This window comes from Musa acuminata, chromosome BXJ2-3, assembly GCF_036884655.1.
Source record: "Musa acuminata AAA Group cultivar baxijiao chromosome BXJ2-3, Cavendish_Baxijiao_AAA, whole genome shotgun sequence".
Taxonomy (NCBI): domain Eukaryota; kingdom Viridiplantae; phylum Streptophyta; class Magnoliopsida; order Zingiberales; family Musaceae; genus Musa; species Musa acuminata.
The window spans coordinates 4,935,081-4,954,477 of NC_088340.1; the positions used below are offsets into that span (position 1 = coordinate 4,935,081).

General features: G+C 39.0%; 3 protein-coding genes across 3 annotated transcripts; 1 reads left to right on the forward strand and 2 right to left on the reverse strand.

The window, feature by feature from the left end:
* Positions 1-2,986: 2,986 nt before the first annotated feature.
* On the forward strand, positions 2,987-6,436 carry LOC103978051 (patatin-like protein 2). Its single transcript, XM_009393755.3, has 7 exons — positions 2,987-3,368; positions 3,715-3,896; positions 4,239-4,425; positions 5,005-5,166; positions 5,263-5,565; positions 5,839-6,011; positions 6,146-6,436. The coding sequence occupies exons 1-7, from the start codon at positions 3,240-3,242 to the stop codon at positions 6,210-6,212; spliced, it is 1,203 nt and encodes a 400-aa protein (XP_009392030.2). The 5' UTR covers positions 2,987-3,239; the 3' UTR covers positions 6,213-6,436.
* Positions 6,437-6,665: 229 nt separating this feature from the next.
* Positions 6,666-7,937, reverse strand: LOC135607039 (tuliposide A-converting enzyme 2, chloroplastic-like). The gene has a single exon (XM_065098521.1). It carries the CDS (start codon positions 7,840-7,842, stop codon positions 6,880-6,882), a length of 963 nt encoding a protein of 320 aa, XP_064954593.1. The 5' UTR covers positions 7,843-7,937; the 3' UTR covers positions 6,666-6,879.
* Positions 7,938-17,878: 9,941 nt separating this feature from the next.
* LOC135606418 (uncharacterized) lies at positions 17,879-18,781 on the reverse strand. The gene is made up of 2 exons (XM_065097442.1): positions 18,575-18,781; positions 17,879-18,496 (listed from the first exon to the last, which is right to left on the reverse strand). Exons 1-2 carry the CDS (start codon positions 18,743-18,745, stop codon positions 18,059-18,061), a joined length of 609 nt encoding a protein of 202 aa, XP_064953514.1. The 5' UTR covers positions 18,746-18,781; the 3' UTR covers positions 17,879-18,058.
* Between the last annotated feature and the right edge of the window lie 616 nt (positions 18,782-19,397).

Genomic DNA, 19,397 nt, shown 5'->3' on the forward strand with positions numbered 1-19,397 from the left:
GAGTTGACTTGGCGATTACGTGCTCCTGACTTATCGGCTCTACGAGGAGTCGACACATCGATGCATGGGACTAATGTATCGGTCAGGTCATTTCTATCATATCATGTGTATAAAGGACTAATACATAAGTATAAAGGGTCTTTCCTAATAATAAACAAGATAGATAATATCTCCAATAAGTTATAGTTATAGCATGTTTACAATATATTCCATGCGAGCAACTTAGAAAACATATTACTAAGATATACAAGATGCTTCCCCCACTAAAGCCTCCTATAAAAAATGAGTTAAAATTATTTTAATGAATCATTAGACGAAGCTACTCAATAGGGTAGAACAAATCAAGTACTTATTGAAGTGATAATAGCTTCCTAGGATATAAGCCAATTGGAAGATGGAAGATGCTTTGCAACATGAAGAAGCATCCCTCGAGACCTACCAACAAATGTCGATGAGGGCGTTGACACTTGGGGGGAGAATGTCATGAATAACCATTATGCACCTACAATATCTTTGTCAATGGATCGTTCATTACTTTTGTTTGCTTGTACATTTGTTTGACAATATGTTTTAACTATTATGAAACTATAAGCAAGAATAGTTTGAAGAGCTACAGAGCGATCACTCACTAAAGTGGATAAAACTATCTTCAAATGGTTAAGTTTTCGTATGTTATAGTCTATTTTTTTGGACTATAGTATAAAATAAAACGTTAGCTATCTTAGCACCTCCCGGGTCATATAGAGTTAAACGGGGGCTTTGGATGATATTGAACGTTAATTAAATTTACAAGTTTGTACGTAAAATCTATGATAACTTACCAATATATTTGACACTTTATGAGTAATCGTTTGTGGACTTCGATTGTTCAATTAACTTGTAAAGTTCTTAAATTTTTTTCCTCTCTTAGACAAAATATTTGTGAAATTACTTATAAAGTTATCCTTGAGATGTCAAGACTTTGTTCGTTCTTTTGCAAGATGTAAGGACTTATTTAGTGCCAATCGTAGTAAAATATACTGCAAAGAATGTACTGAAAAATGAGAAGAATGTACTGCAAAAAGAGCTGGAAAATATAGTAGTCTTGGTTGGTTGACAAATGATGGTTCAAATCAATTGATAGATGCTTTAACCCATGATCGTCTTTCACCCATGCAAGCAGTGATATGGCAGACATACACATGTCTGTCGTCTTCGAAGCTGATCTAAGATCCAAGCATTCGTGAATTCAGATAAATTCTCTATAGAATTATGCCTCCCTATTTTATTCAGGTCACGAAGTATAACACAAGGATATCATAAGTTTTTTATGCATACATGAAAGAAGTAGGTACAAAGAAAGTAGAGTTTTTTTCTTTTTTTTTTTGCTTTAAATCATGATGCAAACTACCAAGAATTTAGATGAGTTCTCACTTTGTAAAAAAATGATAAACATAATTACTTTTATTTTTATTTTCTCAACGTCTTTAATTTTTTTATATATATAAAAAGTAAGGAAGATTGTAACATCCTGTTTTAGTCTTATGTCAGAAGTTAAGATTAAGATTGACTTATAATAATATGATGAGTATATTATTATTAAATTAAGATTTACTTAGAATAATAATTTTAATTTAAAAATCTATTGAAATATGAGATTTTAAGATTAGATTATTGGATGACCCAATTAATTTATGAGATTTTAAAATTTGAGTTTACCAACAGAAGCATTTGGTATGAGATCAGACCTACAACCATGGAGAACTTATCATTTGACAATCATACTAGCTAGCTCAATATAATCGATACGCTAAATATTTTCATATATTTGGAGAGGGGTATGGCCATAATTTATTCTTGTTACTCAACCCACTCAACCCTAATCTAAGGGGTGATTTCTACTCTCATCTTAAAAAATAACAAAAAAATTAGAGCTTAATATCTCTCTTCTTCTCTACTATCATTTCTCTCTCAGTCAATTATTTACTACCTTCCAACTATTAAAAAGATGAAAAAATCCAATTGATTAATTAAATCATTAAATAGTCCAAAAATTATTAATTTATTTATTTTCTAATAAATTATGTGACATTTAATAAATAAATATTTTGATATCTATGAAAATAAAACAAAAAAATTAAATATGAAAATTAAAACTCAACTGGTGAGTTTAAAATATAACCAATTTATCATACCATAATTAATGTCTCCACACCAACTTTTTCTGAGCTAAAAAATATACTCTCTCTCAATATTTGGACACCAACCATTGAATATTATGAACAATCATACAGCAGAAATATATAGTTTGATAGAACCATTTTGAATCTCCATAACACTGATAACAGGAAATAAGAATACGTTAGTATTAAATATCATACTATCTTGAAATTGAGGTTTAATAAAGATACGAAGAACTTTAATTACAGTTTGTTTCATGTCAAAAAAATAATTCTTGTGTAAAAACTCAGAAAACAATATATGCTGTCGTGAATTAAGCAAACTTATCTGATGGAGAAATAATCAAACCTCAAGGAAAGAAGATGGAAGCATGTCCGAGATCTCTTCCACCACAATCCACATTTAAGTTCGTGAACTTATTGCTTGCTGATTCATACGCGTCCTTCAGTCCAATTTCTTACACACTGATAGTGAGATTTCACCTTATGCAATTAATTTGACTACTCTATGATAGACACAATAGTTAAAGACAAAGTCAAACACAAATTACTTGCAAGTCACCACTTGAACTTCTCATATAAGATATAAGAAGTATTCTAAACTCCTTTTTTGTGTATGATTAACATAAACATTTTGTAGCATTGCAGTTCAAGCCATCTAATCCCGCTATGATTTGGCAATTAATTTGACTGCCACTGTTTAGTCAACCACTGATAATGTTGATACAGTCAGACTAAACCATCTTCTATCTTCATAGTTGATCATAGAAGCTTTTCTCGAGCAATCACCATACAGCATTAGCATTGCAGACAACGTGATCTAAAATCGTAATGCAGACTTCTTCTAGGGTTTTAATGCCATCTTCCAACACTTGACCTGATCAAAAACAACACAGAAATTTCTCTTTACTGATTCCACGATTTCACTGCAAAAAGCTCTATAAATTCTGCATTCACTCATGATATCTCTACATCGATCACTTTAGAACAAAACATCTACTTGTCACCCTTCCCTCATACCTTGGCTTCAAACTAACTCGATCCATTACAAGCAATTCATTAAGGAGAACAACAATAACCATGACCTACATGAGTCAGATTCAATCTCCAGCCTGTGGAAACCTTGTTGCCGTACTTAGCATTGATGGAGGGGGGATTAGAGGAATTATTCCTGCTACCATCCTTACCTTCTTGGAGGAGAAGCTCCAGGTATAAACTCATGTGTCTTTCTGGTTTATGGTCAGGGATCATCTTCCAATATAAGTCGAGCAATTTTACTGTCATCATCATCATTATTATCTTTGCCTTTGATGCCTGGCTACATTTTAGCATCACAATTCTTTCGTTCCATCTTTTCTAAGACCAATATGCCTTGTTCTTCCATTCGTTCCTCGAGAGTGTTTCAAAAGCCAAAAGAAAGGTAGGAAGGAAATCACAACAGGAGGAGAAAAGGGACGCCGGATGGATTGAGCAAGTTAATGAGAATGTTATCTCCAAGTATCTAATGATTTTTCGTCTCTTTAGTTCGTTCTATTTCTTTCTTGTGTGTTGACAGAATCTTGATGGAGAGGATGCAAGGCTTGCAGACTATTTTGATGTTATTTCAGGAACCAGCACCGGTGGCCTCGTGACCGCAATGCTAACTGCACCAAACGAGAAGAATAGGCCTCTCTTTGCAGCCAAGGACATCTTGTCCTTCTACTTGGATCACAGTCCCAAGATCTTCCCACAACCTTGGTATCACAATCCAAACACCTTAGCTTATAATTGAAGTCTTCTGCACTGTCTACCATCTCAGAAGAGGTCAACTATTAGTTTTGGTATGGCGGAAGGTCACCGAACAATTTAGATATGACTTGCTCGATCACAAAGATATATGATTTGTTCATATAAGACACAAAATGAATAAGGAGTTGTCGAAGTTGCTCAAGTCATGTTACATAAAAAGGAAAATATGCACAAATATTTACAGTGATTGTAAATTTGATCACCATCTTTTTGTCAGGAGAAAGAAAAACAGTAAATGAGGAACATAACGCAATCCACTCACCATATCTTGCTTTAAATTCTCGGTTGCAGGGAAGCAATTGCTCGGGCCATTGAATCAATCCGTCGAATTTTGGGACCCAAGTACAACGGAGAGTACCTTCGTCATATTATTAGGGAAAGATTAGGGTGCTTGAAGTTGCACCAAGCATTGACGAACGTGGTGATACCTACTTTTGATATCAAGCAACTTCAACCTACCATCTTTTCCTCCTACAAGGTTCTTCCTTGCATGAAACTCTTTAACTATTTGCACATCGATTTCATTATTTAGCATTTTGTCTAAGTGAACTTCCAAGATTGCCAAAAACACATAAAAACTGTGTTCTTTCAGTTCTTGAAGTTTTCTCTTCGTTCGAAACTTATGCAATAGTGAAAGAAAGAACAGATTTCGGCTCTTCCAGCTATAGTAGTTGTATGGAAAAAATAGCCAGTTTTTACAGCCAACTTTGTCAAGTTATAGGAGAAAGGAATAGGCCAACTTGGGGTTTGAACAAAGAAGCTGATTACCTTTTGAGTGTCATTTATGTAACCCAAGCCTACAATTCCTTCAAAATGTTTGACAGATTTGTTTAGTCAGGTTTGCATAACTTGGGGAGATGAATTATCCATCACAATCTCCATATGGTGATAGATTAGTGAAATCTCTAGACATGTTTGGTTGACAACAATCTTCTTTTGCATGGTTTATCCAAAACCACAAAAGATCTTGCTAGGAATGATGCATTTTGCATACACACTGCATCTTTAGACTAACTCGGTATGGCTCGAAGATTTGATTCCCAGTGACTGAATGCAGGCAAGAGATGATGAATTAATGGATGCTCAGCTATCTGATATCTGCATTAGCACATCTGCAGCACCAACCTACCTTCCTGCACACTACTTCAAGACTAAAAACCACAAGGGAGAAGTGCGGGAATTCAACCTCATTGATGGCGGCGTTGCTGCAAATAATCCGGTATCGTACTAAATCTCTTTCACTTTTAACATGATGTGTTCGATAATTCTGTGCTAAACTAACCATTCTACCTTTTTCTTTCATCTTCAAATATAGACGTTGATCGCTCTTGGCGAAGTGAGAAAGGATCATTTTAGGAGGGATCCTGAAATCTTCTCATCAACCAAATCTATAGACTGTAGCAAGCTCTTGGTTCTTTCATTAGGCACCGGTATACCGAAGAATGAGAAGAAATATGATGCCAAAAGTGCAGGAAAATGGAGCATTCTTGGTTGGTTGATAAATGGTGGTTCAAATCCATTGATAGATGCTTTCACCCATGCAAGCAGTGACATGGTAGACATACACATCTCTGCGGTCTTCGAAGGTGATTTAGAATCCAACTATTTGAGAATTCAGGTAAATTGTCTCTCTATTTTATTCAGGTCACCAAGTATAACAAGTTCTTTATCCATACTTGATGTGTTATAAGATGGATAATCTTTTCAAGCATTGCCATAAAAGAAGTAGGTTCAAAGAAAGCAGGGTTCTTTTGTTGCTGTAGATCATGGTGAAACCTACCAAGAAATTAGATAGGTTCTCACTCAGTAAAAAATGATCAACATAATTGCAGATTATCTCCTTTTGTTATTCTCAACATACTTACAGTTCTTCAGGTGATTTGTAAACCAGGATGATACGTTGGATGGGCCATTATCCTCTGTTGACATCTCCACAAAGGAAAATTTAGAGAATCTAGTGAAAGCTGGCGAAAAGCTACTAAAGAAACCTGTTTCAAGAGTTAACCTTGAGACAGGTGACTATGAGATTGTAGGCAAGACAAGCAATGAAGAAGCTCTTACAGAGTGAGTTTCAGCATCTGCTAGAATTATGTTAAATGAATAAATATGATTCATACTGAATCTTATTTTAGATATGATCTTGTAAAGTTAGTTGCTCATATGCGAGTGTCATAATAGTTTGTTCGAATTGATTGCAGGTTTGCAATGAAACTTTCTCAAGAACGAAAACAGAGGATGCTGGGATCATCATCTCCAAGAACTTGATCTTTGTGCATGCCATATCATGAGTAGATCCTGTGTAGTGCTGTGTGTCAGGTAGATAGTCTTTTGGTTCTTTTGATATTTGTATATGCTTGTAGCTTCTGCATTGCAATTATTTTATTCTTTCTAATAATTGGTTGTATTTATATTCTTTCCAATAAATGGGCTAATCACCCTATATTATTCTTAGAAACAATAGTTTATTCTGGGATTCATTTTTAGCTGTAGATGCTTCTCCAATTCTTCTCCTCTCTTATCAGTTGCAAGGATACAAGGGCAGCCTAAAATCTTTGTTCTATCCAGATGTCTGTGAAGGAAACTTAAATATATCATCATCCAAGTTCATGAATCTGATGATAGCAGCAACATACAACTGTCATTGCTGTGTTCGACAGTGCAGAAAGTGCTTTTCTATCTTCAGACCTTCAGATATCAATGGCCAGATGAATCAAAAAGTGGAAGAATATAAATATTACATTGCTGCAGATGATGGGATTCATCATCTTCCTTACCATACTCATCAAACAACTGAAGAGCATATCATTAACACAATCATTGATAGGCCTCCCTCGACACTACAGCTACTGTCATAGATAGAGACCACATCCAATGACAGCTTGCATCGATAGAGCAAATGCTTTATTGACTCACGACTGATGAGAAGAACACTTCAGTCTCGGTTGAGGAAGGCAACCAAGCGATCCATGAAGGCCAAAGCCTTGTCGGAAGTAGGATTGTCGAGGTGGAAGACATGCCCCTCCCCCTCTGTCTCGACCATCTCCGCCTCACCTCCCCACCCGCTCGCCTTCAGCCCATCGTAGTACGCCCTCCCTCTCTCCCTCAGCAGGTCGTCCCCCGCCACCTCCACCAGCACGCGCTCGCAGGCCAGCCCCTTCAGCCCCGGCGCCCCCTCCGCCAGCGGGTTGATCAGCGTGTCGTCCATCCCCGTCGTCCCCGGGCACACCAGCCTCCACAGCCTCTCCGATTTCTCTCTCGTCTCCCTGTCCCTCGTCTCCGATCCCACCGGCTCCTCCCCCCAGAAGTAGGGATGTATCAGCGCCGCCCCTTTGATCCTCGCGCCGGTCCCCAATCCGCTGATCCCCACTAAGCGGGCCACGTGGTGGGCTATGTTGGCCCCGGCGCTGTCGCCCGACACGAACAAGCGGCCCAAGTCCCCGTGTTCCGCCAGCCAGCTCTCCTCGCCGCCGTCAGCGTGCGACGCGACCCACCGGAGCGCCGCCAGCGAATCGTGGTAGGCGGTGGGCAGCGGGTGCTCGGGCGCCAGACGGTAGCAGACCGACACCGCGATCACCTTGGCCTTGGCCACCAGGGAGTTGAGGAAGCTGGTATACCTCGAGGAGAAGGGCGACTCGATGCAGAAGCCGCCGCCGTGGTAGTAGACGAGCACCGGCAGCTTAGCGTGCGGGAGGCAGGACACATCAGGGAGGAAGAGACGCGCGGAGATGCCGGCGTTCGGGTCGATGACCACGTCCTTGGACGCGACGCCGGTGTCCGGGTCGACACCGGCGGGGACGACGTCGTCGCCGGTAAGGCGCTCGAAGCGGCCGCTCTTGTAGACGCGGACGATGGAGAAGAGCTCGACGTCGACTTCGGCGTCGCGATCCGTTGCCATTGCTAGCGGAGGAAGGGCAAAGCGATAAGGTGTGGTACGGGACAGATCATCATATTGGAAGAAGTGAAGCTGGATTTACTTTATTTATTTGTTTTATTGGAATCCAACTCAGAAAAGAATCCAACTCGGTGCTTCTGCAGATCTACAACTAACCGGAATCGACACCTACCTAGATTGGCATGATTTAGTGACCTTGATTTGTCCAGAGGTTAGAAACATGTACTATGACTTGACTGAGGTAAGTTCAGAACCACAATGGCAGTTCAGCCAAGTCAAAGCCGTCGTAACCCAGCTGTTCCTTGTTTGGCATGGTTTAGGTGACCTTGATACATCCAGTAGATTAGAAGCGTGTCCGTCAGTTCAGACCGAGACAAGTCGAGAAGGGGTATTGTAGCCTAGTCGCTCTCCGTTGCAGTTTGATGCTTGACCTGCAATGGACTCCGTCAATCTAACAAATACCGTCAAAAAAGAAATTGATTGGCTTACTCTCGTTACTAAGACCATTACTAATAGAAAAATAATAATGTGGTCAAGAATATCCGAGATGGTGTAATCAACTTTAGGCCGTGGCATCGGAGCCGATGCGATATGGTTCGGGTCCGGATGATGGGGGATCTTCCTGGGATGACCTTTGAGTCCGCTAAGTTGGCCGGCTGCGATGGTCCGATCGGAAAGGGATCGTCGTTCCCTCCAGGAGGGGGCTCCTCGCTCGGGCGTTTAATGGGAGGCCACCGTCTTCGTACCTGCACATAGGTCGGGTCGGGAAGCTCGACCCGACCCCTCCGACGATCAAGTTAGCGGTTAGTGACAGGAGGATTCTTTAGCTAAGTTGTGTCTTCTTGTATGTCTCTCCCTTTTTTCCCTCTCCTTTCTCCTCGGAGCGCGAGGGTTTTTATAGTGAGGGTTACCGTTGTTTGATGTGCCTACCCGCAGAGGGCAGGATCGTACTTCTGGTAGTGTCTGATACCGACATTGGCGTGACGTGAGGGATCGAGCTTGAGCAGGGTATTAATGTGCCTCGGTCGACGTTCCGATCTGCGTTGATCAGGTGCTGTGAGGCGTTATTTGGAACAACTAACGTCACGCGAGTCTTATCGCAATTATTATCCTCATTAGCATCAAGTGATGAGCATCTCAGTGTTAATTGATCGACATCTCATATATTCTATGATGCCCAATTTAAGACCTCAATCATGCCCAAATTTCAAAGGGAGGTGTCCTCTGCACCGAACTGATTATTTTTTCCTATTGTGCCTCTCGGTAACTTGGAAGACATTCTCGTGAAGGTCTATGTCTGTGGAATAAAAAGCGAGATTAGTCTTAGATCAAATGTATGAAAAAACTGAGAAGATACCAACATCTTATCCCAAGGCATAAAGCTAAGGCCTATCTCAATGAGCCTCATCTAAAGGATGATAATGGAGTCAGACAGGATGAGAGTCATTCGATGGAATTGCTCCTTCTCTGACCCGTGTAGCCTCGAAGAGGTATTGAAAATATGCTAAACCCTTATAGGATAAAGCCTTCTTGACTTTAAAACCACAGTAAATAAAGAGAAAATATGCTAAACTCTTAAGGCACATATTATAATAAGTGAGTAATAAGGTCACCATCGGGACAATGTGGAGCCTTTGACTCAACGTAAGCCACGAAATAGTATCAAGAGTTCGATGTCATCGTTACAAGAGTTCTTGGTAGACAAGAACTTCTAATGTTAAAAAGTCTTGATAAAGAAAGGTTGAAAGGGGGGAATGAAGGCTTGCCTTTAATGCATCGTTACAAGTGTAAAGATAGAGACGTGACTTGTAGGATCGATGATTGGATCGAGTAAGAATTAGCTTAAACTCGATTGACATATGGAAGACGTCCATAATATTATCCATATTAGAGGCCGAGACGATTGAGTCAAAGTCGATCGAGCCCTCCGAGAGTGGCAAAGCTCTGTTGCCTAAGAGATTCACCTCCAAAGGTGTTACCTCCCTCGAAACAACAACTTTGATCCCTTTCGAGGGGGACAAAATTTTCCTTGCTAACACTAAAAGTTGTGACTGAATTGGTGATTCATTCATCTCCCAATTGGTGGAAAAGAAAGAAAAGCTAGAAGGCATTCGAACCTTGGTTGAAATTTGAAAGTTAAGAGAAGTCCAAATACTCCAAATTAATTGGTGTTGGGTGGCGTGATATTTATAGGGGTCAAATGTGACTCTTGAGTTATCCCGAGCAAATATTTGAATAGTCATCTATTTGAGTAGTGGATAGTGTGATGCCACCATAATGATTGAGAATTATATGAATCATCATTACGATCCTTTAGAATCCCGTTGGGTAACCGACATATGGAAGCCTACGGAGATGCCATGTATGAAGAGTATCAAGCTATCATTGCTAGATGCAAAGAATCAAATTTAGACGATGATCGAATCTACATGCCTGTGGGTGGGAAATATAGTGATGACATCTCACACATACATATAAAACATGAAGAGAAAATCATCATCTTAAACAGCGAACCATTTAAGTCTAAAGCCAACAACATAACCAACATGGTTTGAAGTATTCTCTACTATAACATGACCAACATAATTTGAAATGCTATCTACAACTATAACATAACTGACACTACCTAAAATGCCCTCTATGATGATAGCATGACCGACGTGACCTAAAACATCATCTACGATGACATCACGATCGACACAATCGAAAGGACTCTCAAACAATGACAACATGATCAATATAGCTTAAAGCACTCTCTACAACGTGGTCGACACTAAAATGCATCACCCAATGATGAAGCAACTCAATTAACTTGATCTATTAAAACATAAACACTTATCAATTGGTTTCATCATCAAAATATGCAACAAAAATTATTTTGACATTCATAACTTGATTTTTCATCTTTGATTATTCATCCTTGATCATGATTTGAAAATTATTGTAAAGGAAAAAAGAGATACAAAATTATATTCTTCCATTCTTTTTTACAATGACAAAGGGGGAGATAGCTAGCTTGCTAGCTAGCTTACACAAGTCAAGAAGATGCAAAAACTTGCTAACTTGCTTGCTTGCTTGCACATCTAAAGAGAAGATGCAAATGTACTTCATGTAGCTTGCTTCATGTAAAACATTGTATCTTGCTAGCTTGTTATCTTGCATTATTTTTTAAAAACTTGCTAGCCTTCATACTTCAAAGAGAAATAACATTTGCCAAATTGCTAGCTTGAATGTTGTAAAATAATATAAAATTTTGCTAGCTTGCACTTTGCAACGGAAGCAAAAATGGTACTTCTCAAAAGAGAAGAAAGAGCTTGCTATCTTAAACATTACTATCTTACCAATCTCAAGAAGCAAAACTTGTAACTTGCACATTGCAATAGGAAGCAAGAATCGCTAGCTTACACACTTCAACAAGAAAGCTATATTGCATTTGCTTTTGAAATTTTTGCTAGCTTGTATGTTGTAAACTTGCTATCTTACTATCTTGCATATCTAAAACTTGATAGCTTGAATGATGTAACACTTGCTAAATTTTCTAGCTTATAAATTGCATGATGATAAAACTTGATATTATGTTTTTTATTCAATGATTTGAACTTATATCTCAAACACTTGATAGATAGTTAGAACTTCTCCTTTTTGCTGATGGCAAAGGAGAATAAGTATGATAATGTTATGCATGATGACATGTTATAAATATTCATGATGAAATTTATAATGACTTGAATTCAGCTTAAATTCAAGGTTCTATCAATATGATATATTAATAGGGGGAGTTAAGGTTAACTCCGTCATCAATTGGTTGTCATCATCAAAAAGAGAAAAATTATTAAATCTCAAATTTTGATGATGAAACCAACTAATAAGTGTTCATGATTTGATCTATGTTTTGAGTGACATAGGATACTTTGATCAGAGAGAGATAATTAAAGCATGAAGAATCATGTTGGGTTGGAGGAAAACATGTTAGAAGATTGGACGTCGGGCTGGAGGATCGATCGACATATCGATAGAAGGCTTCGGGCCATGGATTTGGGCATTAGGCCAAGAAGAGTGGATATTGCACCAAGGATATTGGAGTTGCGGAGGTCAACTGGTCGATTGGGTAATAGGCCGCAAGAGAGAACGATGCGTCGAAGAATCAGATGAAGCGTCGATGAACCAATGACATGCCAGACGACATGATTCATGCTTAGTAATAATTGTCTAGATCAAAGTATATTTTTATGTGTGTATGATTAACTATGATAGCAAGGCATAAAGCAAAATGAAGTTCCAGATTCAAGAACATGATTTTGTTGGGAGTTCAAGAGTTCATTGGAATTCCAAATGTTTGTCATAAGTTCTACCGGAACCAACCGAGAAATCCAAGAGCATGCTAAAGAAGCTCGTCAGAATTCGCTAAGAAGATCATCATGAAGTATAGGAGCTTGCTAGGAATCCGCTGGAACATTGCCTAGAGATCGTCGGAAGTTCACCGGAAGATCGCTGGAAGCTCGCTGGAAGAAATCAAACTTATTTTGCTTAGAATATATCTTAGAAATCATAGTTAGCACATAATTAGAGTTAAGATTGGGAGGTAATCCCATCAACTCTGTTAGGGGCCAATTGGGCCCGAACTTGGGCTGATTTGGGCTGGATTCAAGGCCTAACCAAGGTGCTAAAAGAGTGGCCGACGGTCGCACCACTATGGCCGATGGTGGCATCGCCTGGAGAACAACACCCTAGGAATTCTAGGCGGTGGTACCCCCGGTAGTGAATGCTATCAGCGGTGGTACCGCCCCTGTCAGGTGGTGGTACCGCCTAATGGCAGATCCTGCGGCGGTAGTACCGCCCAGGAACGACGGTGGTACCGCCCAGGAACAGCAGTGGTACCGCCAGTACTCAGGAAACCTAGGATGAGACATTTTTAGGCTTTGAGTTTGAATCAACTTGAAGCCTATAAATATCCCTCTCATCCCTGGTTAACTTACATACGTACAGAGAGTTTAAAAGTAAGAAAATACTGTAGAAATCTCTTGAGAAATCTCCTCCTCTAGCTTAAACTTTGAATTCTGTTTAAAGAGGAGTATGTGCTTGTAAAGGTTGTCTCTAAACTTGTGAAAAGGAGAAGTGGGGTGTAAGAAGGAGGTTGATCTTCACCTATTAAAGGAAGATTGATAGTGGATGTCGATGGCCTCGACGGAAGAGGAATTGTCGGAGTGGATGTAAGTCATGACGATTGAACCACTATAAAAATCCAGTTTGCCTTTTCTTTTGTGCAATTTATCTTACTGCAAACATCCTTACTTGCTTATTGCTTTCAATACGTTTATGAGTATGCTTTCAAGTTAACATCTTTCGAAATCAGTTTTCAATATACCAAAGAAATTTTCGTAATCGACGTGATTTTATCGCTGCACTAATTCACCCCACCTCCTAGTGTCACTCGTTCCTAACAACTTTAATGATATAAAATTCACGTCGGGGTATATTATCTTCATTGGAGCTAATCCAATCAGTTGGAGTTCTAATTAGCAAAAGATAATTGCATGATCTACAATGGAATATGAATACCATGCCATTGCAACCGCTATTGCAAAACTCAATTTGGTCACAAATCTGCTCAAGGAACTTTGACATCGACTCTACCTCTACTCCTTCAATATATTGTGATAATGTCGGAGCTACTTACCTGTGCGCCAATCTAGTGTTTCACTCACACATGAAACACATTGCTATCGACTTTCACTTCATGGGAGATCAAGCTGTCAGACATTAACTACGTGTTATCATGTACATACGGCTGATCAACTAGCAGACTCACTCACAAAACCTCTCGCCCGTAAACTATTTTTATCGCATCGGTCGAAGATCGACATCCTTGATAGGATAATCATCTTACAGAGGCATGATAACAACTAAGATTTCTCCAACTATACGAAAAAATCTTACTACTCTGTTAAGGAAAATCTTCTCTCATGTATAAATATGGATCATATATCAAATATAAAAACATCTTCTTCATCGTTTATTCTCTCATCATCATTCGATTTAATCTATCCTTATTGGAAATACACACAAGTCAATCCAAGTAAAGCCAAAATTGATAGAAAAATATGTCAGCCAATCGTTAGCTAAAACAGATCATAATAATTCCAATGCAACTTGCGTCTTCAAAGCTCGTTTCCAATCCATTGATGTCATGTGTATTGTAGTCTAGTTGGGTGCAGCGTTATCCATTTGGTGCAGGCGACGAAGACTTTTGGCTGCAGCTGCTACCTCTCTCTCTCTCTCCAAGAACGAGAGCCATGCCCACCAAGCTTGGCCTTGCTCTCATCGTTGTCTTGGTACTCGGCGTCCTAACTCTCGTGCTGGAGCTCGTCTACGTGTCATGGTACCGTCGAAGATTCCAGCGCGCCACCTCAGTGGAAGATGCTGAACTCGTCGGTGCTGACAGAAGTCCGATTGGGGCTCAACATGCTTCCAAAGAGCTCATCCTCTACCTTCTTTGCTACATGAACCAGACTCGCGTCGAGCCGGCCGTCAGCCTCGATCCGCCGTCGGCAGTCTCCTTGGAGGCCGGTCCAGGTGTGCCACCGAAGCCGTCGGCTGCAGAAGTGGAGATGGTGGAACGGGATGCTGAGACATGGCAGACGCCGCCCGCTCTTCTGTACGCGATCGGCGAGGAGGAGAGAAAAGGGGCAACGGGATCAAGCAGGAGAAGGAGCTTCGAATTCGCGACCCCGTGTGCTTCCCCTCCGTTCTACACGCCTGTGGCTTCCCCATCACACGACGCTGTGGAGGTTGATCGGAGAACTGTTGCTCCGCCGATGGCTCTGTAAATATAAATATAAATATATATAAATATAAATAAATATATATATATATATATATATATATATATATATATTAAAGATTGCTTGTTAAGTAGTTAGTTCATAAGCAAAAATTGCAACTACTTTTCCTCTTCAATTATTTGTTTGATTTTTAAATACTAATGTCTGGTTGCCCTATGCTTGACTATGAATAAAAAATTTAAAGTCAAATAAATAATTTTTATTAAAACTAGTCACAATCATATGACTAACACCTTGTTATTTGAATGATATAATAATTGATTCAATCCCATTAAACCAGTTATGCAAAAAGCTGATTCGATTAATTATTATCATATGTCTTTCGGGTTCAATGTTATATGATAGTATCTATAATTAAAAAAATTATATAATTATTTTTGACGTTTAATCATATATAATGCTACTAGACTTCACTATAAAGAGTCCCTCAAGTATGTTGTTTAGAATATGAATTTTTCTTAACACTTATATACATTTGATCAAATCCTTCCAACTCATTATTGATTTAAATATGGGAGAGATCTTATTGGATATATTTTATTTTTTTTTACAAAATTTTTTGTCAAATTTGCTCATCTCTCAACATTAAATTTATGATAAACTTAGACCCGAATTATGATCGTCTCCGAACCATCATCACATGTCTAACAACCAAATTCTACTCTTACATAAATAAAAACAAATAAATTATAACTTAAGATCATTTAATTTTTTTTATTGGATATATGTACAATAACCATATCATAAATATTTCATATTATAGAATTGTACATTATGTTTAAGTCACCAGCACACAGCAATATACATGTCTAACAACCAAATTCTACTCTTACATAAATAAAAACAAATAGATTATAACTTAAGATCGTATAATTTTTTTTGTTGGATATATGTACAATAACCATATCATAAATATTTCATATTATAGAATTGTACATTATGCTTTAGTCAACAGCACACAGCAATATACGTGTGTGTGATAGCAAATTCTTTAGACAATATATGAATATAAATACATAATTCCGATCATTATTATCCTCCAAACTCTCTCTCTCTCTCTCTCTAATTTTCTAGAGATAGAGATGGTGACTGTGGAACTAAACTCTGATGTGTGAGATAAAATAGCTTGTTGAACACCTACTCTATGCTTATGCAGGAGTGTTGGCCATATAGTAAGTAGCATTCAACTGAATATTTTTTGTTATCCTTTCTTTTGAATAGAGTTGATATAAGTTTGGTACATGACGCCTCCTGTGGCGTGCATCCACCGATAGTGGTAGATGGTATATCCACGTCTAATTTAAATTTGATTCTTAGACAATATAGCTCAATTATAAGTGTTTCGTTTAGATAGTCACACTAGTCTCATAATTTTCCAATAAATTAGAAACTTAATATTCATTTCACATTAATTTTGAAATAAATTTTAAGATATTTGTGATATGAATTACACATTGATAGGAACGATTTTGTCCCATGCTAGCTCATCTGCCATCGAGATCGACACCTACGCAGGGCTCCAAGTCACTAGCCCTAAAATGGCATCGCAATGCATCCCGATTTGCCCCACTAGCAATAATCGTTTTACCTTATCAAGATGAAAGAATGATAAGGTGGTTCACTGATAGGACCCTAGTAGGGTTGAGTCCTACTCAACCAAGAAGCATCTAATAAAACACTATGAGATTATAATAAACCCCACCTAGCCGCCTCTATCCTATAAAGAAAAGTGGCTAGAGTTTATATTTGAGCCTTTGGGCTTCCTAGCCGCCGTCCCCTTTTACTGGGTTGGTTGGTTAGGGTTAAGGGCAAAAGGGGTAACTCACTTAGGAAGCAGCCTCTAGGGCTAGGGTTTAGAGCCCTATATAAGCATGTAGCTTCCATCTCTTTGGGAATAAGATCTATCTACAATTGACATCATTTGGTCGACTTCTAGGAGGGTGGAACTCCTACAATGTTCCAAGGAGTGATCTCCCTCAAAGATCAATTTACATAGAATTCCTTTAGGGTTCTATCATCTGGTATCAAAGCAGTGATCTTACTGCTTTTTCTGCCATCCCTACCGCCCACCACCAACCAAGCAATTCCCATAATTGCTCTTGATGTCGCCATCTCCACCGTCATCTTCTGCCGTAGATCAAATCAATCTACTACTATCACCTTCAATTACATCAGAGATCTAGTATTCTCCTATCATCAATAACTTTTGTTGCTATAATATTTCAGAGGAGGCAAATGATAGGGAAATAATGGCATGGTTGATACCTTACATAGCAAACACTTCAGTGCTATATGACCTCAAGACAATATCTACAATACTTCCACCATAGGTAGCCAATGCAACAATGCTCTATAGACATTACTGTCGTAACTGTCATATGATCCTTAGATTTAATGCAACATAATTTCATGTGGATTGAAAAAAAAGAGAAACTATCCCCAATTATAATGCACATATGTGAGTATAATCGTAAGAAATTCATACTATAAAAGCCTTCTCATGTGCGTTCCAAAAGATAAACAAGATTTATTATTCGACTAGTACTTTTGGTTTTACCACTCTCAACACCTCATTGGCATATCAACTTCTAAGTTAATTGAAGTATAGGAGGAATTTTATCGAACATACGCTTAACATAATTTTATAGTATACTCCCGACTTAGTTTTATAATATTTAAAATCTTATCTAGTAGTATGTTTTTGTAAAGGGTTGGTGTTCAACGATTCAAGGTTCCACTTAAGTAGATGGAGCCCATACGTCACATGACGATCCTGCCTCAGCATAAAAAAGTGGCCACATTATTTAAATCAGATTCGTCAAGTGTGATCCGAATCGAATCGATTACAATCCATACTCGACTCGTTTGGATCGGAGTTCACAAGGAGAGTATGTGGGTGAGAACAATTGTTCCACATGTTGACCTTGTCGATCAATTAGATCGAGGAATTTAACGTCGGATCGAGTCAACTAATCTGAATTATAATGATCTAATCTGATAGGATAAGTAATTTATGTATTTTGATTAAACCTAAGCTAAAAGTAATAGACTCATCCCAACTCAAATGTCTAAACTACACATGGCATTGGCACCGTGCTGGATTTCTGCATTTGACAGCTTGATTCACTGTAATCCTTCTCAGTCCAATAGATTACATGGAAACCAGTCATTAGAGGAAGGAAAGTGGTCGTTTAATAAGGCAGGAAGTAACATTGTATGAAAAGATATATCAAATATTAAACCGTTTTATTCTACATATTCTTCTAATTAATGCATTAGAAACTTACGAAAATACGACAAAAAACAGACCTAAATCATAAAAATGAAAATTTTATTCTCAACATCACCAAGATTGCGTCTTCTTCTTCTTCTTTCCGTCAAGACTTCATTGCTAAGCTTTTGGTGAAGTCCCTACTAACAAGGTTTCTCTTGTGCCACATCCAAGAGTCCGAAGGAGAGCTCGGCAATGGCGGAAGAACAACAGCTCTGCGGCACAGACCAAAAGGCCACCCTTCGCAGTGTCGGAACTCTTCCAGTATCGACCCAGCACTGATCTCCTTCAACTCTGTCGAACCATCAGTCGAACAGCAAGAAAAGCGGCTCTTCACCGAGAAAAACGCTTCGCTCTCATCGTCGTCGTCTTCCTCGTACCCGCCGCAGTCGCCTTCTTCTTCTCCGTCTGTCTTCCTCATGGGAGTCATGTGCACTCTTCCTGTTGTTGGTGACATAGCCCAAGCGAGCTTCGCTGAGAAGAGGAACTCCCTGGGCCTCGACTTAGCCTTCATCGCTCGACTTTGAATCTCCAGTATTATCAACTGACAGATGAGAGAGAGAGAGAGAAGAACATGAAGGCTGATACCATTTGACGAGTTCAAGATGAACAACGATCGTACCTGTTTGTGATCTAGATCACTGTCAAGACTCTCATCTACGGAGCTCATGGTTGAGGGAGTCCTGAGGCAGGAGCCATGACACTGAGCGCAAGCATTCCTGATGAGCTTTGGAAGGGATTTGGAATGGTTGGACGGGAGCTTGGATTTCTCTTCCTCAGGAAAGAAAGACATGCTTAACAGAAACAAATGTACTAAGGGAGACAACCAGGAAAGTGTATGGAGAATCTGCTGTGGTGCATCATCTTCCTCCATATATAAAGTAGGGTTGTTTATGCTGTTATGTAGTGACATGGACATGCATGACAAATGCCTCGCAACCCCTAAAGCTTCGAGTCAAGGGTAGAAATCCTTTAAAGTGAAGACTAAGCATGTGAAACAGGACAAAGAATTCCCCAACAACTTCAGCATTATCTTCGTGGGATATCTCTAAAATTACCCCAAGAACAAGGGATCAATTAGATGTGTTAAACAAGACCACAGCAAATTGCAATGTGTCTATGTTGAATTTTATAGATCATTTTATGTACTAATCCACTTGAAACTTGATGGAGGATGGTGTTGGTAGGACACCATCAAGGAACCAATGAGAGTGGCATCATCTCTTTTCAGTTTTCCATTAGCTCGGGCAACCTTGTGACAGTAGTTTTCAGATCTTCACTTGAAGCAAACATTGCACCTAAATTAACTGGCCAAGCTTTTGGGTGTCTGTAAAGGCTTCAATTGCTACTGTACCTGAGAGAGATGAACTAGTTTCTAATCCTTTAACCTTGACAAGTTCAGTAAGCCATGAGGTTTGCATGATGAAATCAGAGATTTCCATGTT

Bases quoted from the DNA above. Each gene is read 5' to 3' on its own strand.
- LOC103978051 (XM_009393755.3), top strand. From the start codon at position 3,240: ATGACCTACATGAGTCAGATTCAATCTCCAGCCTGTGGAAACCTTGTT. The intron at 5,167-5,262 runs GTATCGTACTAA...CTTCAAATATAG, and splicing joins GCGTTGCTGCAAATAATCCG to ACGTTGATCGCTCTTGGCGA. The intron at 5,566-5,838 runs GTAAATTGTCTC...TTTGTAAACCAG, and splicing joins CCAACTATTTGAGAATTCAG to GATGATACGTTGGATGGGCC.
- LOC135607039 (XM_065098521.1), bottom strand. From the start codon at position 7,842: ATGGCAACGGATCGCGACGCCGAAGTCGACGTCGAGCTCTTCTCCATC.
- LOC135606418 (XM_065097442.1), bottom strand. From the start codon at position 18,745: ATGTCTTTCTTTCCTGAGGAAGAGAAATCCAAGCTCCCGTCCAACCAT. The intron at 18,497-18,574 runs GTACGATCGTTG...CTCATCTGTCAG, and splicing joins GTGATCTAGATCACAAACAG to TTGATAATACTGGAGATTCA.